The sequence below is a fragment of the Vicugna pacos genome, chromosome 26, assembly GCF_048564905.1.
Source record: "Vicugna pacos chromosome 26, VicPac4, whole genome shotgun sequence".
NCBI lineage: Eukaryota > Metazoa > Chordata > Mammalia > Artiodactyla > Camelidae > Vicugna > Vicugna pacos.
The window spans coordinates 20,688,608-20,715,134 of NC_133012.1; the positions used below are offsets into that span (position 1 = coordinate 20,688,608).

Sequence of the window (26,527 nt, forward strand, 5' to 3'; positions counted from 1 at the left end):
GAAATGTGAGACCTTTTAACCCATGAAAATATGACAGGTGCAATTAGTAAGATACAAAGCGGCAGAAACTGAATGAAAGCTGTCGATGAAGCATCTTGCATGTAAGACTTCTTATTTCCTTGACTTGCTAGAAAGGTTGGCAACAACATGAAAGCCATTTATATGTTAGCAATGCGAGGAGGGTTATCACCACTTAATGTTATTTCGGGGACAAACTGCTTACTATCAAATGCAGCCCATAGGACGTGAACATGATCTAGGCCACACCTTGGCATTACTGGTTTGCAGAATTATTTCCCTATCCTTTTCCGAAACCTATTCAACACAGAATCGAACAATAGCAACTCTGGGAAGAATCCTCCTAAATACACAATGAAAAAATACTTCTGAGCTCTGAAAGGGAAGACACAAGTGTCACACTTCTTTTCGCAGCCACCGAAAGGCAGGGATTAGTCTGACTAAGGTTGCAGGACTTTATAATGGTTTTAGTATTTAGAGCAGTGGCACAGTTAGCTGGAATTGCATTATCTTTGCTGGGATGGGTTTTATCCTGTCTTACAAACTACCTGCCACAATGGAAAAACCTCAACCTGGACTTAAATGAAATGGAAAACTGAACCACGGGACTCTGGCAAACCTGCGTCATCCAAGAGGAAGTGGGGATGCAGTGCAAGGACTTTGATTCTTTCCTGGCTTTGCCTGCCGAGCTCAGGATCTCCAGGATTTTAATGTTCATGTCGAACGGGCTGGGATTCCTGGGCCTGCTGGTCTCGGGGTTTGGCCTGGACTGCTTGAGGATTGGAGAGAGACAGCAAGATCTCAAGAAGCGGCTGTTAACCCTGGGAGGAATTCTGTCCTGGACAGCGGGCATCGCAGGCCTCGCTCCCGTCTCCTGGGTCGCCCACGTGACAGTCCGGGAGTTCTGGGATGAGACTGTCCCAGAGAGTGTGCCCAGGTGGGAGTTTGGGGAAGCCCTCTTTATCGGCTGGTTTGCTGGCTTTTCTCTCCTGCTAGGAGGGTGTCTGCTAAACTGGGCAGCCTGTGGGACCCGGGCCCCCCTAGCTTCTAGCCACTATGCAGTGTTAGAGATGCAGCACCACCATCTACACCTGGAGATGAAAACCACTCCCCTGAAACTCTAAACTGGACGGGATCAGTGATGTTTACTCCTCAGATGATTTGGTAGGATTCCTTGTTCCACAGTCACACATTTCACTATGCTTTTGATTTTCTAAAATGCATTTTCCCCTATCGCTTCTGAAATTACAATTTCTTTCTAAGATGGGAAACCACTTTTATATTCTACTCAGACCAAAACCAATTGAGACTTAATAATCATACTCATTTTCTTAATTTTAAAACAGATTCAGTGATTGCACAGAACTGGTAAATAAAACGTATTAGTACTCACAAGTCTTTCCAAGGTGTTATTCATAGAGGTGAATCATTTTGGCAACTGGAAATGTTACTGCTAATCATTTACTTCTTTCAAGTGTTTAAGATCACCTATTATACTGAAACTAAAGTCAGGCTGCTTATTTATTTAAAAGGTACGACATCTAATTACACCAAAAACATTGCTGGCTCTCTGAAAGCTTGCAAGGTGCAGTACAGGGGACACATCATCACTTTTTGTTTAAAGGAATAACTTTCTTTGTTTTTTAATGGAGGTACTGGGGATTGAACCCAGGACCTCGTGCATGCTAAGCATGCCCTCTACGACTGAGCTATACACCCACCCCACCACATCATCTCCTTTTTAATTGGAGACCTCAGGGCCTCTATGAAGCCTTTTCCAAAAGTCAGACACCTTCATTCATGCCTTCTTTATTATGTCACGAGCAGAGGTGGGCAGTCTCCTGCTCTAAAGATTCATGTAGAATCTACCGCACACATGTGCTTTTGCTTCTGGGTCCTGTGGCCTGCAGTAGGTAGCTCAGCCACAGGGGGCGCTGCAGGGCAGGATTTGGGGGTGTGGGCAGAGCCTTTTTTTTTTTAAATCAGCAATACATATGGTCCAACCAAGAATTATTCACAACAAGCTGCTGGCTTGGGGGATTCTTCATTAAAGATTTTACATTTGTTTGGTACCTGGTTCAAGTAAACTTCTGTGTTTTTGCCAATCAGGGAAACAACTGAACAATAAACGACACTGAAATAAAGTATTAGGCAATAGATATCTTTGTTAAAAAAAAAAACAGAATTTTTTTCCCCACCCACAAACACATGAAAAGTGCAGAAACCAGAGTTAATCTATGTGATGTATTTGCATACTTTTACAAACAAGACAAATTAAAACAGAAACATATCCAGAATTTAACCTGATTAAATATTTAGTTCAGTCCTGAGCTTTTGATGTTTAATACAATATAGATAAAGTAATACCAAAAAAAAAAAAAGATTTTAAATTTATTTGATTTGCATGCTACAGAGATTCAGCTAAACTTTGTTCATTTGGCTAGCAACTTTTTTTTTGTACCTGTAACATTCTGATATACAAAATGATAATAATATACTGATAATTCAAACTTGAGAACTAAATATTACATTCTTTTTACCCTGGGAAGAATAAATTCTACCTTTAAAAAATAGTATTTATAGTATTAAAAGTCATGTTGTCCATATGGTTTTGTGATCAAGTTATTAAAATGTTTTGTCACTGTGAATCATTGGGTTAGTACAAATATGATGGGATTGTTAAAAGCTGCCTATAAATACATAATACTATTGCTGATTTTTAAAGTATGAAAAAGGATTATATTAAAATAAATTCGTCTCTCATGTTAGAAATGAGCAAATGTTGTAAAATGAAACCAAAAGCATCTTGGTCACAACGGTTAACTACCAGCCTGAGACAGATTTTATTCTTTAACACTTGTCTGAAACTCTTTGTATTATAAAAAGTTTACAGCTAATCTGATGGAATTTATAAAGCTGTAAATATTCCAATATAGCCTCTTCTATGTCAAACATTTAAGATGGCCAGAACCGAACTATATATTAAACAGAACATAAATAAGACCGTAAATAAATAAATGAAGAAAATAAAATCGTACGGTACAACTACACATAATTCTATAAACATTTTCATGGTCAAACTAAGAAGCTGAAAACAGCTGACCTTCACTTAACTCTACATTAAATAAACGTCTTTTTCACATTTGACCTTGACCTCTCCTGGTTCTCCTCAGCCATCTAGCAGGATGAGCTGGGTGGCGCAGGAGGACTGTGCTCAGTCAACTAATGAGGCTGGCTTTTGTTCAGAGTGGTGCCACGTTATTGCTTCAAAGATTTTATATAAGACATTTTATATAAATGCTGGGACGCTTAGGAAAAAGTAATTGAAGTTCTAAGCTCAAAACTTGTTAATTTGAATTTTGATTCTGATAAAACGAACTTTCTAAAATATGTATAATTACTTTCAAGAAAATAAAATTTCTTACCAATGAGGACTCTAGTTTAGGAATAGAACTTGTGTTTCTTTCTTTTTTTTTTTTTTGAGGGGCACATTCCTTTAAGATGATTTTTGCATCTCTTAAAAAAAATTGATTTTACTTGCTATGTAAGATGGCTCATCAAAAACGGCCTCTCCCGGTGTTACAGACTGAAGGATAAGTATGATTTAACTTATATAAAACTGTTTATTTTAAAAGCCTTTTATGCTGGCAGAGCTACACTGGGGGTTTGTTTCTTTTAAGAAGTGTCTGGGCTGGGGAAGCTGAAATTCCCCAGTGGAGGACTCGGTAGTCAGTTTCTACCCTTAAACTTGTTCATCTAGAACACGTTCATGTTTTTTCCCAAATGACTCAGCTTATACTTCAAATTAATAATCTCCCCAGGCACTCTCTTCTCTTGGCCTCCCGACTCCTTACCCCAGATTATAGGTAGGATTCCCTAAAAACGAGAGCTGTAAAATAATTCCTGGAAAATGTTAGAAATGTGTTTCCTGGAGTATTTCTAAAATTCGTGGCAACCTTGATTCAATCAAGATGCCCTCCCTCTCATTCCTGGTGTCACCAAGTGCGTGCTGCCGTGTTTCCCTCCCCATCATCGGCGCTGTCGGGCCTCAGAACACCGGGCCACCTCCTCCTCCTTGGTACCATCGCACCCCGGGACAAAACAAGACTGGTGCAATCCAGGCGCTCACACGCGAACACTTAGGCAAACTCCGGCTGAGTGAGAAGCAGCAGCTGCTCGCTGATGGGCGGCTGTCGGTGTATCCGAGGCTGGCTGGCTGGCTTCCTGCTTTCGGCTCCCTGCCCGCAGAGTCACGGCCGCAGGACCCGCGGCGCAGCCACGAGAGCTGCTCCTCTGCGTTCCTACGTTCTCGCACTCAGCATTTTGCTTTTGCTTTCTTTAGACAAATACAAAAGGACAAAAAGGAAGCTGTTTGAAGGAAGCGAAGTGTTCAGACAGAGGTGGCGAAGTGAGCGCCGCAGCCGTTCGGGTGGACCCGCAGCTCCGCGCCGGGCTCACGCCCCCGCCGCCGGGAGCCTGCGCACCGGGGCGCAAAGGGAAAGCGAGAGGCGTTCTGCGAAACCACGTCCCCTCTCAGCCGTCGGCTCAAGAGGACAGACATGGGCACGGCCGCTCCTCCATTTTTACAAAACAAAGCCCACTGGCCATACGACACACTGTGCACTCGTGTACCAGGTTAGCCCGTTTTGGTTATCTGATTTTTTTTTCTTTTTTTAAACATATAAGAATTACATTCATGGTACTTTACAAATTAACATTTTGAAAATCTGACGTGAAATAAAAGCTCTTTAAGAGTTGATGGTTATATTACAAAAAAACAAAACCTCCAAATGTTCAGTCTTTGCCCTCCCTAAGAAATGCAGAGGTGAGAAAATGCAGTCGCCGGTGCCGGAATCACGTCATCACACGTCATCACACGTCATCAGCCGGCAGGGCCGGGATGCTTATCTTCGCTCTGGTGAAGTAGGCAATCTTCTCCCTAGAGGCGGGGGTGAGAAATACACCGACTTCAAAGCGAGGTTGAAAATAATGCGTGCCCGTTTAAAGTTCTTCTCAAGGATGCCAGCGTGGTCTCTCCAAGCTGGGTGGGAGCTCTTTTCCTTAGCTAGGGCTCCGCTGAAAATCGAGACCGTCTTTGCCTTTTCTCGGGAGGACACAAGGGAGGACAGCTGTGACCCACAGGAAACCGTCTGTTGACCAAGGCAGTGAGTTCCCGCCCAGGATTTCCAGTGTGAGAGAGGTCTTGAACCATCAGGGGCTCGGTCTAAGTGTTTCTAGACCAGGTAGGAGAGGATTCCAGAGGGCCAGAATCCTCACAGAAAAGTCCATGATTCTGGGGAAATTCTTTGAAATCAATACCATGCTCAGGAAAGGGCAACTTAATTTGCAAGATCACGACTCAGACCGAGGGAAGAGGAGGCGGCTGACGGCTGATCGCCCTGCATCCTGACACAGGGACGAGTAGCAGCAGCCTGAAAGGGAGACGCCGAGAAAGAAGGGAGAGGAACGGTCTTCAGAGGTTAGAAGACTGTTAAAAAAAAAAAGGTTTTAGGATTACATAGCTACCATTTTCTACAAAGTCTTCACAGCGGGTAGTGTCCCTTCCGCACACGTCTGCCAAGGCCGAGTTACGCACGCGGGGGCGGTGAAGCCGTAAAGAAGGAGAAAGCACCGGCCCTCCTCTGAGACACCAGCCGTTAGATGGTCTGGGCGAGGGGGGAGGGTGTGAAGACGCCAGAACTGAGGTGGGGAAGCTATAAAGACTAAGGAAAGGAGAGAGACGAGGAGGAAGGGTGAAAACTGGGGAACTGGAGGGAGCGTTTTTGTGGTAGAGCATCCTTTCCACTGCTCAGTTCCGTAAGAAAATTAAGAGTTAAACGAGGCGAGTGGGCATGGTCATGACGTCACTGAAGGCAGAACTCAAAACTGGGACCTTTTCTTCAGTGCTTCCTGCAAATGAATTTCTTTGGCTCACATGGCGTTTTTTAAACACCTGAATTAGGTGTCAGCGTCTACATTTGAGATATTTCACATAAAAATTCCCGATTTCTACGACAAGTTTTTTTTTTTTTCCGCGACAAATCAGAAGACCAGGGAGCACTGGGCCTTTGATCCCAGGTGAGACCAGCAGCTTGGGCAGAGTGCCCCAGGCCCCACCGCTCCCAACTCTTCCCCCGCCCCGGGTGAGCGCAGGGACCAGACACCTGCCTGTTTCCAGGCCAACTGTCTTCCCTGGTCCATCTCACTGGGGTCATCACCTGCCTGGTGGTATAAATGGCTTGTATGTTAAGGGACTAGGGGAGTGATTATAAATCTTTACTTTGGGTTTTAAACACAACCCCTGTGGGGGGGGGTTGGATGACTGGACAATGTTTCTTACTCTCAAAGTGACCACAGCACCAAAGGCATGAGAAGATTCCTTTCACTGCCCTGCAGTTCTAAGACCCAAGGAGCAGCATCCTCTGAGAGTTACAAGAGCAGTTCTGGAGCACAATGGAGGCAGGAAAAATTTGACTTTTTACTCTGAACCATCACATTGAAGAGTCTTAAGCGCACGATGCCTCCATCTTCTCTCCTCTCGGGACTCCCTAGGGACAGCATGACCCCCCACTCTTCCTCTAGCCCCAAAGCCCATCCCTTCCCAACGATCGTGCTCCACCACACATCCGGTCTGTCCCGCACGTCCAAACATGCTCCTTGCGCTTCTGCCCCCTCAGCCTAAGAGCTTCCTCCAGACTCCTCTACGCCACACACGCACACACGCACACGCACGTGAGCACCACCACAGACCCGCCACAAACCACTGAAACCAAACGTCTTCTGCGGCCCTCCTCTCCCTTGACTGAACTATCCCTGGATGGTCACCAGGGGCCTCCAGTCCGGGGCTGCTTTTCAATCCTCTTCTTTGCTGTTGTATCCAACAGCACTAACCTCTTCACTCCAACTCCTAAACCATAGCCCGGTTCTCCTCCTATCTCCTCGGCCGTTCCTTCTTACACCTCATGGTCTCCTCTCCTGGTCGCCTTCTCCCACTTTCTGAGGTGTCTGACCCACATCCATTGTGGAGCCACCATATGTGGGATGAAGGCTCCCATCTTCATCTCCCATCTGACCTTCAATCCTGGCTTCAGATTTTTATTTTTACTTGACTGCTGGCCACAGCTTCCTGAGTTGTCACATTGGGACTGCTGGTCTGGTACGTCCAAAAGCAGAACTGACCGCCCCCAGCACATGACCGCTCCAGCTCCCGTGTCCTCAATCTCTAGGCAGGACTGGAGCCTGGAGGCCGTGCCTGCAGTTCCCACTTACCCCCGCCAGGCTCCCGGGCCCTCTCCACGTGCCTCTGATGTCTCCCACGTGCAGTCTCCCCACCACGTACTCTTGTGCGCGATCCCTGCTGTCTGAAGTCACAGGTGAAGGCGCAGCACGGCTCACGGGGCTGTGTGGTCTGAGTCCAGCTCTGACGGGCTCCCCTGCGGGCACTGACGTCTACCTGAGGCTTGGTGCCTCTGTCCGAGCTGGTCCCGCCTGCCTCGGTCCCTTCTCAAACCTGCCAGCCCTGGTGCTGGACACTCCTGGACCTGTTCTTCTACCCCGGGTTCAAACGCTGCCTCTTTGACCTCATCCTGCCTCTCCCAGGGGTGAGAGTCCTCCATGTGCCCCCCTGGGACCCCACTCACCCCTCAGGTGGCTCTTCCTATGTGGCCCTGCCCAGGCCTCTGTGCCCGCCGCCCCTCACAGGCTGGCATCTCCGGGGGGCCAGGAGCCCTTGCCCTTCTCGGGACGGCCGGGCCCCGCCCTGGGCATGGCTCCCAGGAGCCCAAGGACTATGTCCCGTGAGGCGACAGCAAGACCCTGACGACATGTGACTTTCCTGTGCCCTCTGTGTTACGATTTCTCCATGAGGTGTGCTAACTGCTTCGAAGAGCTGGGGATGCCCCAGGCCCCTGGGGAGCCAGGCTTCAGCTGAGTCAGGACTGCAGCCAGTGGGAAGGAACTGGGGGGGGGGGATGCACACCTGGGACCAGGGGGAGGGGTCTGAGTTCCTGGGGTGCCCACCTGAAGGACTGCACCTGCCGGGGCACCTTGCGGCTCTGCTCCCGCAGCCGACACACGTCCTTGGAGACCTGTCTCATCAGCTTCTCCGCATTCAAGTCTTGCTTCTGCTCTTCTTTCGACTGTTCGGCCTGGCGAGGAAATTACATCACAAAACATTAATTAGAAATTCCAAATACAGGCTCTAAGCCTGAAAGACACCGGGCTAACGCCAGGAGCCGGCCTGGCAGCTGAGGAGGAGGGGTCTTTTCTCAGCATCGGGTGACACCCACGTGCCCAAATGCTCTTTTGCAAATGGATGGTTTTTCACCAGGCCCCAGGGTGGGAACTACTGACTCAGTAAACACAAGGAAGTGACTTCTACCATGGTGCGCTGCGTCAGACGGGGAAACCAGTCACCCTGCTGGAGTGCTGCTGCTGGTCTGACTCCTGGTGGCCTACAACATGAGCAAACCAGCCTCAAATGGCCGTCTGCCTACTGATGTGAACAGATGGACAGATCGGGAAAAACCAGAGAAGGAATGTACGTGCTGGATATTCTTAGATAAGAAAATCTGGCCCAGCTTCCGCAAGAAAATGTATTTTATCATATCAGAGATACAACCGGCCCCCGGGACCTCATTCAGTATTCTGTCCCCTTCCACGCGAAGGGAGGCGAGGTGGTCTGCCTCATCCCCTGCAGAGCGCCGTTAGGCGGCCCCTCTAAGCCGGCCAACGGCTGCTGATAGTTGCAACTGCCAGCGTTCACGTGGCGACTGCAGAATCACTTTGTTTTGTGCAACATAAGACTGACCACATGGAATACATGAAGATACTCCTCTCCCAGCTGAATAAGAACACACTTCACTGAAGACTCTGTTTGTCCCTGTGTTTACATACTTATATCAGTGCCTAGCTAGAGCTGTATCTTCCTCCAAAAGTCTGGGCACCAAAATTTATGATAAAATTTTCATCAGCAGCCAATAATCAGTTGTAGCCAACTTCGCAGGCAGTTAAGTCTCACTGCTGAGCACGTCAGTGAAATCGTTAAGATTTATTTTGTTCAATGAGGTGTATTACTATCTCTGACACATAATTTTCTTAGTAGAGTCTAACTTGTGAAAATGTTAACATCTGTATTATTTCAAGCTTCTAAGAAGCCTAGCGTCACAGAACTTCGGCATTTTGACAGGGAAACCCTCAGAGGAAGAGAAAGAAACTTCTGCTTTGTGAGCAACTGAGGCTCCTTGGGAGAGACACCAACCTGCCCGGCCTCCCCCTCTCACCCCACAGGTCGTGATGCGCTCTTTACGGCCCACGTTCCAGGGGAGCGTGGTTGACCTCCAGTTTGTGCGGTGGGAGCCTGAGCTGCAGGAAGGCCCAGTGATTCACTCACAGTCACACTGAGAAGCCTGGCGACATAAAGAACACAATCCAGCCTAATTTACAGTCCTGAGCTCCTCGCTCCCCTTCCTCAGGGGGTTGTAAGACACACGGGGACACTAACTCTGATTCAGTTTCCACTCTGAGCTACAAAACAGACGCTCAGCCGCAAAGGGGGAAGGTTATGGAGTGTGACGCAGAGGCCTGACAGCCGTCCTGACAAGGGGGCACATCTGGGATTGCGGCTGGCTCCCACCTCGGCTTTCCTGGGAGCCACATTTTTTAGGGCAATTGGCAGGCTCTTTGCTCGCTGTTAGCATTTTATGGTCACGGTGCTGGAAATCTCACAAATCCCCAACACGGAGGGGAAGTGGTGGACGTGAATGGGCAGGCGTGTGTGCATGTGTACGTGTATGCGTGCACATGTGCGTATGTGTGCGTGCATGTTGTGCATGTGTGCGGGTGCGTGCCCTGCTGCGCCTGCGGGTCGGTGAGGGGCGGCGGGGACCGCAGGGCCAGCAAGAGGAAGCCGGCGGCGGCGGCGGCGGCCCGTACCTGCTTCTCGGCCTGTCTCAGGAGCCTCTGGAACCGCTCGTCCTCCAGCACGCCCGGCGGGAGGTCGGTCTCGCCCTGCGCTTTCAGGTCCTCCAGCTTCTGCCTCAAGCCCCGCAGGGCCTGCAGCTCGTCGTTGAGGCGGCTCTGCCGGGTCAGGGAGGCCTGCAGGTCCAGCTCCAAGTCCAGAGACGTCCGCACCGGGCACTCGGGCGCCGTCCTCCTCAGGACCGGCTGGCACACCGCCTGGAGCGTCAGGAGACGGAACAAGACGCCCTAGTTACGCGGGCGCTCACCCGCCTGCTCGCCCTCCTTCCGGGCCCGTGACAGGAGCGCGTGTCCCTGCTGCCTTGAAACGAAGCGGAACCGGCCCGGTGACCCGCCTTGGCCGATGGAGGGCAGGGCGGGGGGAGTGAGGTGTCACCTCCAGGCAGAAGGCCTTCGGAGTGTGAGAGCTGTCCCTCTCTGTCCCCTGCGAGAGGGACAGCAGAGACCCAGCGGCGGAGGCCCCGTGGCGGGGGTGCGGAGGGAGGCCGAGGAGCAGGGCCCCAGCCTGCCGGCAGGGAACAGGAACTCAACCACACGTGCGCCTTTCTTGTTTTAAACTGCAGAGATTTTTCAAGTTGTTACCATGGAACAGCCTAGCTTAGCAGGACTGGTTTACCACCCAGAGCCAGCCCTCTAAGAAAACAGCACAGCACACTCACAGCCCCTCCGTCCCGGGACACACGGCGGTGGCCTCGCAGCTGGCACCGCCCACTGTCACTTCTAGAAGCACCGGCCAGCCAGCAGCTGCTCTGCGGAGCGAGGGCTCTGACTCCGTCCTCCCGTCAGCATCCTTCCGCGCCGCCTCTCTCCCCGGCTTCCCATCGGCCGACACCCATTTCCACCCCCGAGCCCCTGTGTTCCTCCTGGGGCCGAGCTCATCCGCTTATGAAGAAATAATTCCTGAATGTGTATGAATAAGTGTCTTCTGGGGGTTTGGAGGCAGAACACCAGACAGAGAAGACACCATTTCTGCCCTTGAGGACTTTGTTTCGGGAATGGCCCGAGACAGAAAACAGAAGTGAACCATGAAGCAGCGTCTTCGGTCCCAGGAAGCCAGGGCGGGGGTGACTCAGGGCCGGGTCAGACTCACTCGAGGAAGGGAACTCGGCCGAGACTGGGCAGGGCGGCCTGAGCAAAGGGAAGCGCGGAGGGCCCTTCTTGCCCAGGCTGCTGGCAGTGGGGGTGGAAGACGAGAGATCACTAATAAAGCTGGTACTATCTGATACGAGAGAGAAGGGGCTCGGACTTGACAGGTCCTCCAGCCGGAAGGCCTGGAACAACGGCGGTGCTCACGACGGACGGAGGGACAGGGCCTGGCTGCCCCTCTTCGTGTTTCAGGGCCGCGGCCCAGTCTGAATAGCCCTCATTGTCTCCTCCGATTCCCCGTCTCCCTGCCCACAGGTCTGCCGCAGCATTCCCCGCTGCTCTCATTATCCGGTTTCCCTTTATCCAGCCTCTGCTCTAACACACTTATTACACAGCACAATCACCCAGACTCACACTCTCTACGACTGTGTTACTCATTTTTCAAGATCAGAAATCCTTCCCAGGTGTCGGGCCCATGGGGCTCCCTAACGACTCCCGCGTGGGGCGGCCCGCTGCTCCACTGCTGCGTGTATAACTGAGGCCCCCGATCTGTGTGGTTTGCCGGTTTCCTTGGTGCCAATGCTCCCACCGTATCTGCCTTCAGAGTGTCAGCGTGGGGTCGCTGAACTGGGAAGAGCTGTGCCAACAGGTCCCCCCAGCCTCGTGCCTCCCACGCGGGGCCCGCCGCCTTTCCCGTCCCGGACGCCTTCCACTGCTCTGTGCTCTTCACTGCTACCTCTTTTTCCTGCTGTAACTCCTAAATCAGAAGAGTGTTCCCTATTCACTTCTACCAAACTTTAGCTGCTCGCTTTAAAAACCATTAACTATTATCTCCTAAACGACATTTCAGGGTTAACCTTTGTCTGATGCAAGAGGTTCTAATAACTAAGTTTATCAGTAACTTGACTGTTTTCAGCTCCACTCAATTCATAAACTTTAAAGTTCTCTGAAGAGTGCTACCGTCCTAAGGAGCTGAGAAGAACTTTCATTCAAGAGGATGGAAATTTAAGTGCTTTTAAAGCAGAAAACTTGGTAACCCGAGAGACCTATACTTCAAAATATCAAAAGGCGTATTTACCTTTAGAAAAAAGAAAGATGTTTATGACTGTCAGGTAACTAGGAGGCTAAAGCAGGAAGTTAAATGCTGCCCAGGCACACAGCTGGTACTCTGCACACATCGGCGTAAATACAGAGTCACTGGGCAAGATATCGATTCAGCCTCCTTTCCAGTCCTCACTCCCAACCTTTCCATCCACAGGGCCGAGCTCTGGCCAAGCAGGATCACGCCTTATGCCCTGAATGTGTTTCCCTGCCCTGTGTCATTTCATGCCACCCCCCGATAGCACCCAGGGTCCATCTCTGTCCTCCCAACAAAGCTACCACTTTCTTTTGAAAATCTTCCAGGGCGTCAAGACCAGAGACCTTCCCTGCGAAGCCTTTTCAAGTCTCCCCACCAGATGCGCTCACTCCCTTCTAGCCGTGCTCTGCCGAGTCCTGTGCGCTCTCTGAATGCACAGGCGGAGCATCCTGCCCGCACCACCGCATCACTGCATAGCTCAGCACGCACGGTGCCTCACACTTACTGAACAGCACGTTTTAAGCTGAAATAAAGCAGCCTACTAAATGAGCACCAAACAAATTATTGGTAAACAAACAACTTTCCATTAGTATGTCAGCTGTTGGTAAGTAAGCAGGAATTTCTGAACAGTCCAAGCTTCTAGTTTATTTATTCTCCCAAGGTTACCCTTTAAAGCTCATCCAAAGACCTCTGGCTTCCAGGAAAAGCTGGCTTAATCTACATTAACCTTCACCTCAAAGTATCTGTTTTTAAAAGCAGGTTACTCCTTGTACACTCCTAAAACCAGGTACTCCTTTACCAGATGGTCTGCCCTCGCAAAAGGTACCGGCGTTACACTCTCCCCGGCGGCCCCAGAGCAGGCGGCCAGTGGTAGAAACACTCTCCACCCACACTGCGGACCGAGCCTTCCCCCTTCATCAGTGCAGGTTCCGGACCCGTGATGAATGAACGCCCTCTCTCCATCTCTACCACTGACGCAGTGCTTGTGTCTCTGTAATCTTGGTGGCTTCATTCCACAGCACAAGAGCACGGAGCAGGGACGTTTGGCAGTTCTGGTGTTTGGGCTTTGGACATTCAAGACTCTGGCTGGGTCTAGGACAGTAGGATGCTGCTGAGGGAATACATACCCTTTTGACTCTCAAACTTCGCCGTTCGGTGGAGTTTCTCACAAACAGTGATTTTTTAGCCAGGGTGGAACTGTCACTGTCACTTCGATTTAACTGGCAACAAAGGACAAAAAAAAAAAAGGTAAATCACTTTATAACAATATGCTAGAGGAAGTTTAGAATTGAGAAGTTTATCACAGAAAGAAGGTAGTGATAATACGAGTTTATTTCTTTAAGAAAATCCTTTCCAAACAAGTTTTCCCCTGTTTATGCTTTTCTTGAATAACCTGATTTAAAATAATTTAAATAATTGCTTTCAGGTGACAGTTATCAGAAGTCATATGTTAAGATAATTATACACATTTTGAAATAAAATTACCCTTTGTATTTTTAGCTAATGTGCAACAGTCATTCTTTAAATGAAAGGTCTGAATAATGCACAGAGTTCAAGGTCAGAGTGAGGTCACCGTGTGTGACACCTAGAACATCCTCAGCCCAGGTAGCCCATCCTCACTCCCTCACCTGCTTCAGGTCTTTGCTGAAACATCACCTTCTCATGAGGTCTAGTCTGAACCCTGCTTGAATTTGCGACCCTCATCCTCAGCATCCCCATTCCTTCTCAACAAGCTCTGCTGTTTCCCATCCAAGGTACTTAAAAGACAGGTTTTGTTCTAAAACCCAATGTATAATTTTTGATTCAGCAGGATGAACGTGGTTTGAAGCATCATAATATACAGCAGAAATATACAAGATACTATAAATCTCAAGTCAATTTAAGTTTCTAAATACACATCGATGTCCAAACAGACGTAGCAGCCAGGTCCTTAATGCCACTTGTTTGCTAAATAAATGGCATTAGAAGCAAAGAGACATTAAATTTGGGGAAAGAAAGGAAAGAAGAAATCCACAACCCAAACTAAAAAGAACGATTAAGAGAGTGGTATTTTATATATATTATGACATTTCTAGCCATTAGTTCTTTAATCCTAGTCTGAAGATCCCTGTGGCACAGTCTACTGTCACTGCTGAGTCACTCCCTGGGGGGTGGGGGTGGGGAGAGGCAGCAGCAGCTCCCCAAGAAATGTGTGCCTTACCCTGCAGACACCCTGCCCCGAGATGCTCCGCGCCATCTGGCAGACCCCTCGCCCCGCAGGCCCCGCAGACGCCTTACCCTGCAGACGTACTGGCTCCGCTCCCCGGGGGAGAAGGTCTGCGAGCGCACGATCACGCTGCTCCTCACGAAGGCGCGCTGCCGGGCGCTCAGGCCGCTGCGGTCTTTGGGGCGGACTGCCACACTGGCGCTGCCCGCCTCGTCGGTGTTTGTCTCTTTATCAACCTGGAATACGAGTCAGTAATTTGTCAGGAGCGGAGAGACGTGGGCACACTGAGTACCAAACAAATAACCCAATCTTACAAGAGACGCATCTAGCGCCAGGGCCGCTTCTGAGACAGGCTCCGTCTTTCTCGTGATGGGAACCCGGGGAAGTGGCTTTCTATTTAGCTCTTGGGCAGCTACCCTTGGTGTGTAGGATAACATCCGCCCGACAGGGCTCCCCGTAAGTGGTGGTGCCCCTCTAACGGAGGCGACCGGAAAAATGAAGTTTAGATTTACAGAGGGTAAATGTGCTTCTATAGAGAATCTTATTTGAGGCTGCTTCATCATTAAACATTATTCAACTTTTTGATTCATTTTTTTCCAGAATAAATGATAAAGTAATTAAATATAAGACAATGAAAATATGTTAGTTAAACCTGTAAAGTTACATACAGGTTTACACAGAATATGCAATTATATATACAGTCATCCCTCTGTATCCGTGGGGGATTGGTTCCTGGATGCCAAAGCCTGTGGATGCTCAAGTCGCAAAGTTGGCCCTCGGTATCTACACTTCCACACTTGGGCGATTGGCCAATTGTGTGCTGTTTACTATCCGCAGTTAGTTCAGTCAGATCCGCGGTGGGTTGAATCCAAGCTTTGAATGTGGGGCGGGGTGCGAATGTATGGGGGCCATGAATGTGGGAGGCCAACTGTGTGTATATGTATATGTATGTGTGTGTGTGTGTGTGTGTGTATACACACACACACACATATATATGTGTGTGTATATATGGTCTTCAGGCAGAGTATAACATTATTTTTCTCAGAAATAAAGAACTGGAATTTTCTAATCCCCAAAGTTTGCCAGCATACTGAAACCTTGGAAACGATTTCCCCCTTTGGGGGTGGCAGTCTGAACATGCCCCTCAAGTAACTTGCAAAGTTACCTGCTTGATAGCATGACCTGCACCTGTGCCTGAAACGAGTCATGTGGCATCTTCCGGAGTTGCTTTCAATCAGAACACCATCTAACCAACATGAACTTTAAATGTTTGCCTCATATTTGAAATTGAAATAAACTTACATTTATGGAATGTACAATTAAGTAGGCATCCCATTGTTATGCAGGAAATTCTGAAAATGCTTTTACTAAATATTCACAGAACATTTAGAGAGCCAAACAGCACTATTTTATATGAAATGTAAGTGGAGAATGATTATTTGGAGCCCATCAGGAAACGTTAGGGCATTTACGATGCTTCAGTGGCTTAATCTCCCACATACCCCTCACAACCAGCTATGGCACAAAATCCTAATATGCAGTGACACCTGAAGAGACACGTGTGTCTACGTGGGGTCGCTAGGGGTCCCGTTTTAGGTCTGAGCTGAGAACCTCACCAGGGCGGGTATCACAGCGGGGGGCTGACCCCCCGGGTCTCTGGCACAGCTGTTTTCTTTCCTGGTCGCGTCCTCACTCATCTCAGCCACACTCGGGCATGATCTTAAGTCTTCCGTGCAGTGACTGCCCTCAGGCAATTTAACTTCAGCCTCTTCCTCAGCCACAATTTCATCAGAGGCCTCTCTTAGCATTGTTAACCTAAGGTGAAACACAACACAACAAAACACAACCCTGTTCACGGTCAAGCAGGTGTGCTCCACGATCAGAGCAACCTGGGCGTGTAAACCGTTATCTGTACAATGAACAGACTCACACATCATGATTCAGGCCAGTTCCTGGGCTGGAACTTTTACTAAAACACTCGTGAAAGATAAACTTATCTTTCTCTCTGGTAATTTGCAGCAAAATCACCTTAACTTCATACTGTAAAGTTAAATTCATGAAATTTGACCTAAGTCCTAAATATTAAATAGAAATATGCTAAAAATCACATATAAAGTTAACCCATCATTTAAAAATATTGACACTCACTATAATATAACTTGGTATCAGTTGTTCGTTTATTGTAAAATTAATCAAACAACTGAATGCTCCATTTTATTCACTCTGCTAAGAGTGAATAAAAATATCCATTATCAACTGTGCTCACGGTCTGACAGGGGCGCAGCCCTGTGTAAGGGAGTTTTACCACTGAGATGACAGAAGACCCTAATGCTCTAGGACCCTGTCTTTAACAAGAGCTGTGGCATGGGCTTTAGGTGGCATTACAAGCGTGGCTCCAGAATACAAACATGGTTTATATTCTATATAAACTGTATTGACAGGAAAACAAGAGTACCAGGAGGGGTAAGAGTATCTTGTGCTTTGTTGAGATTCATGTCCTTTTTCCACTGATAACTAATGGTCAAGTTTTAACTGGTTGGTGACGTACTGGCAAATTGGCACAGACTAGTTGTTAAACATTTAGTCATTAAATGAACCCAGGGGAACTGGCACTGAATACTATAAATGATCGATTCCTTTATGTTACATTCTAAGTGTATTTTTGGAAATGTGTGGGAAACAAGCTGTATTTCACATACAAAAGGAAGGCTTAGTATTTAAAGATATGATGAATCTCATAATCACGCTCACTTTTTTTACTGTTTGCAGTGCTCTGATTTGTAGTCACTATAAAGGACTTTTGGTAAGAACAAAGTATACCTTACCTCTTTACAGCACTGTAGTAGGCTGTTCCTTCCAAATGTCCATGATTTTGTTATTTATAATATATCTTGTCACTCAAAGTTTGTAAAAAGTTTTATACATACATACATACACACGAATGCTATATATGTAAATGCACATATGTGTCCATAGTCATTCAAAATAACAGTCTAAGCAATGATACATACAAAATTAATCCAAATGATTTTACATATATACTAAAAAAAAAAAGCACACATTCACTAAAATTTGTTTTTAGAGAAAGCAGTGCAAACCAGGAAAGATAGTTCTATATACATTATCCACACAAAGCTATACTAACCTTTTTTCAAAAAATGGGGTATATAGATAATGAGAAGGGAAGAAGAAGGTAAAAGTGGCAATAAACAGAGAAATAACTATTCAGAAGCTGTTTTCTGAATATCTACTTTGACTTCTCAGAGCCTAAGTGGTACTTCTGGTAGTCTGCAGAAAGAAGTTAGTTCTTAAATTTACCTGGGACTCTATACTAAACTACCATACCTTTAAAAATAGATAGTTTAGACTTAAAATCAGAAAAAAGCTCAAGAAATAGTGTCAAAATGACTGAAGCAGGAACAAAGGATCTCGCTCATGTGTTAGCTTTGCCCCCAGTCTCGCCATCACTTCTTTCAGCTGATGACCAAGGAGGCTCCCTCCACGAGGGGCAGCTCCTGACGCTGCACTGCTTTCCACTAACGCCAGAGTAAGAGCTAAACCTATGAAGGTTCCCCTGCACGTTTCTTATGAGATACGAAACAAATCCTCTTTGAGACCCCAACAGCACAAGGAAATAACTGCTTTACCAGTCTCCCTCCGGACCCCTCTGCTCCTCCTCCTGCCCTGGTTCTTCTTCTTGTGCTAATTCTTGTTCCACAGCCAACAGCTCAGCTGATGTCCTTGCAAGTAAGGCTGACACCGCATCCTGGAGAAGGTAAAACAAGACAGTGAACACCATACACTTCAAGGAATGATCCAAAAACTTATCAGATGGGGACTTAGGCTTCCAGGTGTGAAAAGGAAGAAAGTATGAGACCCAATTCTCCTGCTGAGAATAAATGTCAAAGCTGAACAAAATAAAGCCAAAAGCAAAAACCAACCAAACAGAAAACTCCAGCTGTTTCATAGCAATGAAGAGCAAAGCAAAGGCAATTAGGACACAAGGGCCAAGATCCGAGGGAGAAGGGAGATGGAAGGAGGTGAGGCGACCATCACCGCCACTCTTTTCCTTTGGCGGGTGGGAGGCACACAGGCTCACAGACTGCGGCCGCCAGGGCTGTGGCGGTGGTGGGAGGATGCGAAGATGAAAACTGGGTTGAGGACAAGGCAGTCAGCATACGAGGAGCCAGAGGAGATGGACTGACTGTAAAGTGAGCCCGATATTCTGTGCCACGTTCCTGTGGAGACACTGGCCATCCCTGTGCTGCGCTTGGGCTGAGCAAGAAGCCGAGAAAGCTAGAACCAGCTGCTGGGAGACTGAACGGGAGGCAGGTATTTCAGTTGCCTCACGGTCCCAGGGAGAGAAAAACTGGAATTCGGGTCCCTCGAGTGATCTGGGTGATTTGCCCGTTTTGCAAGCTGCCTTCCAGAATATTAAATCCTCTTCAGCCAGAGCCCGTGCAGTTCTTCACACGTGATATCCAGCATTGCACTGCGAACAGCACCCAGTGACGGACAGCCAAGAAAAACAACGGCGAAGGAGGCAGCCCCACCGGGGACCTGCATACCGCAGTTATTTAGAGAAGGAATTAAACATTTCATAATTCGTATGTTCAAGAGAACTGGAGAATTTCACTAGAATAAACACAAAGGAAAACACATTACCACATTCAAAACCTGCTGAAAATCAAAGAAAAAGAGGCAATTTTGCAAGCAGTGAAAGGAAAAAGAGGTAATATCTTTTAGACTGGCCTCCAGCAGCTCAACAGAATCAGTGGAAACCGGAAGACAACAAAACGTTATCTTTTATGTGTTCAGAGAAATAACTGCTCACTTAGAAATCTGAATATGCAGCAAAAAAAAAAAGTCCTTCACAAATGAAAATGAAACAAAGATACAATAAACCTGTACTAAAAGAAATACTAAAGGAATTCTTCTGGCAGAAAGAAAATGACCCAAATTGTAAGCACAATAATGCAGAAAGGGAAAGATTACATCAGAAAGGGCAAAGATGTAGAAAAATCTAAACGAATACCAACTGCCAATAACACAATAACAATAACGTTGTGTGGGATGTGTAACTAAAACACATGAGCAGTAATTGCACAGGAGGAGGAAAGAGAATAGTGAAGTTAAAGTCTTAAAATCTTTGCACTGTCTGCAAAAAGCAAAAGAGTTAATTTAACATAGTTTCTAACAAGTCAAGGATGCATGCTGTAATCATCAGGGAAACAGCCAAAAATAAAAGACTCTTTTACTAATGTTTTAATAGAAGGAAAAATCAAATTTTAAAAATTGATTAATCCGAAAGAAGGGGAGAAGAGGAAAAAAGACAGGACTAAAAGAAAACAAACAGTAAGATGATACGGTTTAAAGCCTAAGGCATACTCTGAAGACTACAAGACATTGTTGAAAGAAACTAAGGAAGGCCTAAATGAATGGAAAGACGTCCCATGTTCATGAATCAGAAGACTTAAAACTGTTATGATGACAATACTTCCCAAACTGACCTAAAGACTCAGTGCAATCTCTATCAAACAATCGTGGTTTTTTTTAGAAATTAACAAAGTGATGCTAAAATTCATATGGGAAGTAAGGGACCCCTGAGTAGCTCAAACCATCTTGAAAAAGAAAAAGTTAGAGGACTCATCCGTTCTGATTTCAAAAGAACTGCAAAACTACAGTAACCAAGGCAATATGGTACTGGCCTGGTAGACATACAGCCTGATGGAACAGGATTTAAAGTCCAGAAGTATAAATGCTCAAACTTATAGTCAGCTGATTTTTGGCAAGGGTTCCAAGATAATTCAGTGGGGGAAAGAATAGTTTTTTCAATAAACAGTCCTGGGACAATTGTAAACCTATATGCACAAGAATGAAACTGGACCCATTCCTCACGTCACACATAAAAAACAACTCAAATTGATCACGAACCTAAAAATTAAGACTAAATTTTAAAATCCGCAGAAGAAAGAGTAAATCTTTGTGATGTTAGGTTGGACAAAGCCTTCGTAGATACGACACAAGCGATAAAAGAAAAAAAACCAGACAAATTGGACTTTTATCAAAATTTAAAACTCCTGTACTGCAAATGCAACTACTAGGAAAGTGGAAAGACAGCACACAGAACGAGAGAAAACATCTGTGAATCATTTATTAGGTAAGAGCCTTGTCTCAAGAATATATGAGTAACTCATAAGAACAATAAAAAGATAAATAACCCATTTAAAAAATAGACAGAGGATCTGAATAGACAGTTCAAAAACAAACAAAAAATATATAAATGGCCAATAAGTCCATGAAAATATGCTCAACATCATTCACCATTAGGGAAACGTGAAATCAAATTACAGAGATACCCCTTCCCACCCACCAGCACAGCTGGAATCAAAAAGACAGACTGCTAACACGTGGCAGGTGTGGCAGGACTGGAACCCTCAGACATTGCTGGGGAGGATGGAAAACAGGCAGGCAGGTCCTCCAAACGCTAAACACAGAGCCACCAGGTGACCCAGTAATTCCACTCTGAGGTACACGCCCCAGAGAAATGAAAACGGACGTCCACACAAACTCCTGTATCCGACTGTTCACAGCAGCATCATTGATAATAATCACAAAGTAGAAATAGCCCGAAGGCTCATCAGTTGGTGAACAGATAAATAAAACGTGGTCTATCCATACGATGAAATATTATTTGGAAAAAGGAATGAGGCGCTAATACAGGCTACAATATGGATATGCCTTGAAAACATTATGCAAGGTGAAGGGAGCTGCTCACAAAAGGACGAATATTGTAATCTTCCATTTATGGAAAATGTCCATAATGGACAAATTTACAGAGACAGAAGGATGATCAGTGGTTGATGAGGAAGAACCGGGAGGGACCGCTACTGTGCACTGGGCTTCTCTCTGGGCTGGCGACAAAGTTCTAATATTACACTGTGGTGACGGCTGCACAGTTCAGTGAATGTACCATGAGCCATCGAATGGTGTGCTTCAAATCAGTGAGCTATACACCTTAAACAGATGAATTGTATGGTATGTAAATTATATTGCAATAAAGCTGTTTAAAAAAATCCTATACACAGCGTGGCCATTACAAAAGCATTCTTAAATGCAGAAATCATATTTCATCATCTTGCCTGTCTCCCGTGGTGGCTCCCGGGAAGCCGTGCATGGAAGAAAGGTCTGCTTTACGAGCACGTGTGTTCCCGGTCCCACCTGCCACAATGGTCGCTGCAGTTTCTCGCACAGAGATGGTCAGTAACGCACTGCTCTTTTGTTAGAGAATCACTCTTGCTTAGCAAACGTCTCACAGATCATTTAGAATAAACTTGAACTCACTAACAGTACCACAAGTGCCAAATCAGTGAAGGCTGGCTTCACAAGATGCCCCTATGTTCGTTTTTGTGTAGTGCTGCAGCATGACTGTTGGTTACAAACACACTTTTTAAAAGAAAATATTTATGGATATTGATGTTACAAATGGAAACCAAGGCCCTGTTCAGGCTTAGTAACTGTATGCTTGCAAAAATGTGAGAGTTCCAAATGAGGAACCTGGTAGTGGAATCTAAGATGTGAACATATGAAAGCACAAATTTAAATCAGAACGTTTTCCAGAGTCACTGAAAACAATGAGACCTCCGTGTCAGTTTATTTTTATGGAAGGAAGTGTGAGCAGAAACAAGTGATTCTTTTATAAAGTAGACTTGAAACAAAGCTGGAAATTCTCTCTCTCTCTCTCTCTCGTTAGGAAGCTGGGAGAAGAGGGAAGGCTATGAACGGAGAGCGGGGTGCAGTGTACGTGGATCAAAGCACGCTGGCATCACAGCGTTCTCTCTGGTCCATAGGATTTCACTGAATTGGAATGACGTCTTTCTCCAACTGTGACTCACCAAGTCTATCGCATCGACTAGTGGCTGGCTTGGTTGAAATATAGAATCCTCAGTTTCTTCTTCATTCTTTTTGCAAGACATTTGCTTTGAGGGAAGTAGGTTATACCACAGAGTGAAAATCTCATTGGAAAATGGTAAATCTGCCAGGCTGATCTGAGTTCCAGCCTATGTGAAATGAAAGGAGAAAAAAAAAGAGAGAAAATAAAACATTTCAATCCATAACTATTCCTTCCTCTGATATAATTAAAATTACTGGACAAGCTTGTTTTAGGGTAAAAAAAAATACAATATTCATAAAGCAGTGGTGGATTTTTTTTTAATCTGGAAATGTCATAATCTCACGTGTGACCCTTGAACAACGTGCAGGTTAGCGGCACCAACACCACCCCTCAACCCTGCAGTCAAAAATCCATTTATAACCTCACAGTTGGTCTCTGCATCTGATGTCCCACATCTGCAGATTCAGCCAACCACGAGCTATGTAGTATCATGGCACATACTTAGTGAAAAAAAAATCTGCATGTAAGTGGATCACAAAAGAATCTCAGGGTTGGTTTTTAGACTGGGATTACAGTGGACCCTTAAGCAACCTGGGTTTCAGCTAGCGATCACACTGCTCCTTGAACACCAGGGCACACCTCTAGACGCCAGCATTTGAACACCTTGTGTCACCCTACTGGCATGTACTGATGTTCTGGTCATTATGCACACCAGTGTGTTACACTCACTTTTAGTCATGTATGAAGTTTTCTGCGTTGGCATTTAAATATCCTATTGCTCTAGGTAACACTTAATCTTCCTAGAAGCTCTGGCACCATGGCTGGGGAGAACCAGGTGAAGAAAGGAACTGTATACTCAGTGTCTTGCTTAACTTAAACCTGTAACAGTGAATTACGGGTGGGAGGTCCTTGTGATAATCTATCCCTCATTCACGAGCTGTGTGGCCCTGGGCACATTACCTCTCCAAGCAGCTCTTTATCTGAAAACAGGGGTAAATCATATTCTTTTCATAAGATTGTCATGAGGATTAAATGAGATAATGTACACGGAGCACCCAGCACAAGGCTGGTCCTGGGGATAATAAACAAACTCCACAGTGATGGTCATAACAGAGGTCAAAGTTCTTCTTTATCCCAAAGGTTGGAAGTGAAAAGTAGGTTTACAGAAAATCATAATTTCTAAGCAGGTTTGAAAGGTCTGCAGTAAGAGAATGAAAACCAGAAATCACTACTTCAGATACAAAAATGAAAGCACCGTTGGAGATGTCTGAGACGCTGGGCAGATTTTTAGCAGTATTGGGGCAGACTGAACAGCAACTAGCAAAGTCGTTCTCAGAATATCCACCATAAGCATAATCTGATAACGGAAATTGTGAAAAGCCCTACCAGGCACTCCTCCCCTCGGTGTTTACTAACAGAGCACAGGTCCACTCTCAGGGTCTTCTGCTGCAAGGCTGTTTGGGCGATGGCCACTCTGAACATATCATTGAACAGCATGGACTCCGTGGCTGGATGGACTTTTGTTCGAAACAGACAGCTGACATCAGTCGAGGAGGGAAGAAGGGCAACCCTAAAATATCTGCAAAGAACAAGAATGAAGGGGGTTTCATTGGTGCTTCAGTGCCGTGGGATTCACCGCTGGCACTGAAATTATCCGCCTGAGGGAAGAGCACAGGAAAGCACGGATTCATTACGAGCCAGAGCTTGGCCGCAAAGTGGGCCGTCCGTGCTCAGCGGCAGAGGGGCCCTGCTCCTGCCCACAGTGCCCCCATCATGCCAGGCCAGGCTGCCACTCCCCCCAGGGCTGCAGGGGTGCCTGGTAGGGACCTCGGGGCAGATGGATTCAACATCCTGCCTGCCGCATTCAGCCAATTCCACAGGAACCTCTGTCCGAACCTGGGAAAGTGGGACATACTGAGTAGACATGGGTGATTTTGTCCCAAAGAACGCTCATTCTGTGCAATAACCAAGAGATGCTGACGATCATTCTCCAGGAATGGAATACGTTATCCTACTAGAGGAAGAGGAACGCTAAGCAGCATATTGTTAAGAAAGTTTAAAATGTGAAATGCAACAGTTCAAAAATATCACTGCCTAGCATCTCAGAGGTCTCAGATATGACAAACTGTTCTTTGCTTTGTCAAATTCAGAGGAAGAGCTGGAGGAAAACGGTAACTTCTAAAACTACTTTAAAGTGGATTTTCAGAGCACACGTTACATGAGGACTCACAATTCTTGGAACCAGCACAGACAGAGAACACCCGTGAGGTCCCCTCCCCCGCGCATTTCCAGGCTTTCTAACTCACAGTCTAAAGGGTGCCTTCCTCCAATTACAAAAACTGTAAACTTACACGAACAACTGAGGAACATCACAGGATTTCTGTATTTTATATCAACACTGATTATGGAGACTCAGTATTAAAATCCTAGTGGGCCCTGGGTCACAGCTGTTAAGGCTGGAGAGTCAGCAAAAGAAGTCTTTTTTCTCTGTCTTCATGGAAAAGCGATAAAGGGAAGTATTTCAGAGAGGAGGGATGGATGAGGGAAGGAATGTTCTGTTTCTACAGGCTCAAGTTTACTTTGCACCAGTGGCCTAACCATTCACAACATCCCGAAACGTTTCCAAGTGAAAAGTGAGGTTTTTCATGGTTAGGAACCAACGGCTGGCAGGAAAGGAAGGAAGGTGGGGTGCTTTTCCTCTCCCGCTGCTGCAGGGGGCGTCTTTCCAAACTGGAGTCAGAGACGCTGTGCGGCCGACCAGCTGGAGAATCCACTCTGCTTGTCGAAGTTAATAATCAAAAATTAAGTTTTGACGTTAGGAGAAAAAGAGAGCTATTTTGAGGATAGTTCATGCCCGTTGTCATTTGTAGCTGTGCCGCTATTTCGGCCAAGGCTTTCGCTGTGGGTTTAGGGGCAGCTGCGGTACCTCTCAGGCAGGGTCAGACCTGTTAGACACGCGGGCCCTGTGCTGGCGCGCGGGCTGAATGCTACCATGGGCCCTGTCACCACGCTCCCCAGGGCACTCCGCGACGTCCCAGACGTAAGCCGGGGAGAGTGTGGTGGCCCGGGCAGAGGTAGAGGTTGTCCGGGTAGGTCTCCGTGGTATGAGTTACGACAAAAAGCTCATGATCTCAGGAAGCTCTGTGGTCTTTGCCTGGACTCGTGGGTTGGCTCTGGCTCTTCACAGCTTCGGTCTCTGGTGAGCTTCTCCCTGACAGGCCGCACTATGCCAACAGCACGCTGATCTCCCCGCAGGTCACAAGTAACCTTGCCAGCCGGTCCTCCCCGACCGCTACTGATGCTGTTCCCAGGCTCCGCCCTGGGAGGCGGGCTCTCTGGGTGACGAAGCCACGCCCCCGCTGTGCCGGCCCTCCTTGCTGCTCTAACTGTGAGGACCCCCTCACCGCGATGTCAGGAGGTCCTCCGAGTCCATCCCCTCCTGGAATCCTCCTCCCCCCGGGCTTCGATGAGTGTCAATAGGTAGACATCCCCAGCTCTCCTCTGCTGCTACCTCCGGGGGCAGTTCCACCTGGCTCTTTCTTAGCGCCACCTCCTCTTCTCTGAGACTTCTGAGAAATTAGGATGTGGGAAAACACCCAGGACTCTCACATTTACTCTAGTGAGTGTCTTCCCATTGAGGACGGCCCTCCATCACTGAGGAAAACACCACCAGGCGGGGCATGGGGTCTCGGGGTCACCCTGCAACAGCGCTTTCTCAGTTCCAAGCCCCTGTACTGGCAGATTCAACATATTACTAAGTGCAGGTGGACATACAGGTTCTGGAATCTAAGTCAGAGGTGCTAAGCTGAAATCTGGTTTCTTCCCGATACTTTCCAGCCATGGTCCCTACGGAGGGTCACTGGAACTGAACTCTGAATCCAGGAAGCGGGGATGGCGGTCCATCTGTCAGGAAACAAAGTCCCTAAGCAGACTGTGCAGAATTGTGCGTCACTTCGCTGGGATTCATGGTTTGATGGAGTGAAATAACTAAGAAATTCTGGTCACAGGAAAGCGAATGGCTGATGATAAAAATCATGCGATACTTTTACGATCAGCATGAATCGGTGTTTGGCAGCGCTGTACCGACCAATGAAATTTCATGACTACATTTTCATGTAAAAGATCAGAAAATTCCTTAAAGCCAAGAGTAGTCACAATTAGGAAACAACAGAAATTTTAATTATATTAAAAAAAATCAGGCTGTAACACAGAATAATGTGGAATTTCTGGTTGAAGAGAGAGACAAAGAGCCTCAGTTCCGATTTTT

The 26,527-nt window shown here is 46.8% G+C and overlaps 2 protein-coding genes across 3 annotated transcripts in view; one reads left to right on the forward strand and one right to left on the reverse strand.

The window, feature by feature from the left end:
- Positions 1–479: 479 nt before the first annotated feature.
- Positions 480–1,142, forward strand: LOC102538345 (claudin-22-like). The gene is given in 1 exon segment (XM_015234419.3): positions 480–1,142. A coding segment is annotated over 1 exon segment (663 nt).
- Positions 1,143–4,654: 3,512 nt separating this feature from the next.
- Positions 4,655–26,527, reverse strand: part of WWC2 (WW and C2 domain containing 2) — a 127,374-nt gene continuing 105,501 nt past the window's right edge. For both annotated transcript variants that reach the window (XM_072950492.1, XM_072950493.1), the window contains 9 exons: positions 23,647–23,839; positions 22,262–22,426; positions 18,014–18,132; positions 15,983–16,181; positions 14,438–14,602; positions 13,288–13,380; positions 9,952–10,194; positions 8,038–8,165; positions 4,655–4,957 (listed from right to left, as the gene is read on the reverse strand). In XM_072950492.1, the coding sequence (XP_072806593.1) occupies positions 4,891–4,957; positions 8,038–8,165; positions 9,952–10,194; positions 13,288–13,380; positions 14,438–14,602; positions 15,983–16,181; positions 18,014–18,132; positions 22,262–22,426; positions 23,647–23,839 (1,372 nt within the window). In that variant the 3' untranslated portion in view covers positions 4,655–4,890. The remainder of the gene's footprint in view (positions 4,958–8,037; positions 8,166–9,951; positions 10,195–13,287; positions 13,381–14,437; positions 14,603–15,982; positions 16,182–18,013; positions 18,133–22,261; positions 22,427–23,646; positions 23,840–26,527) is intronic.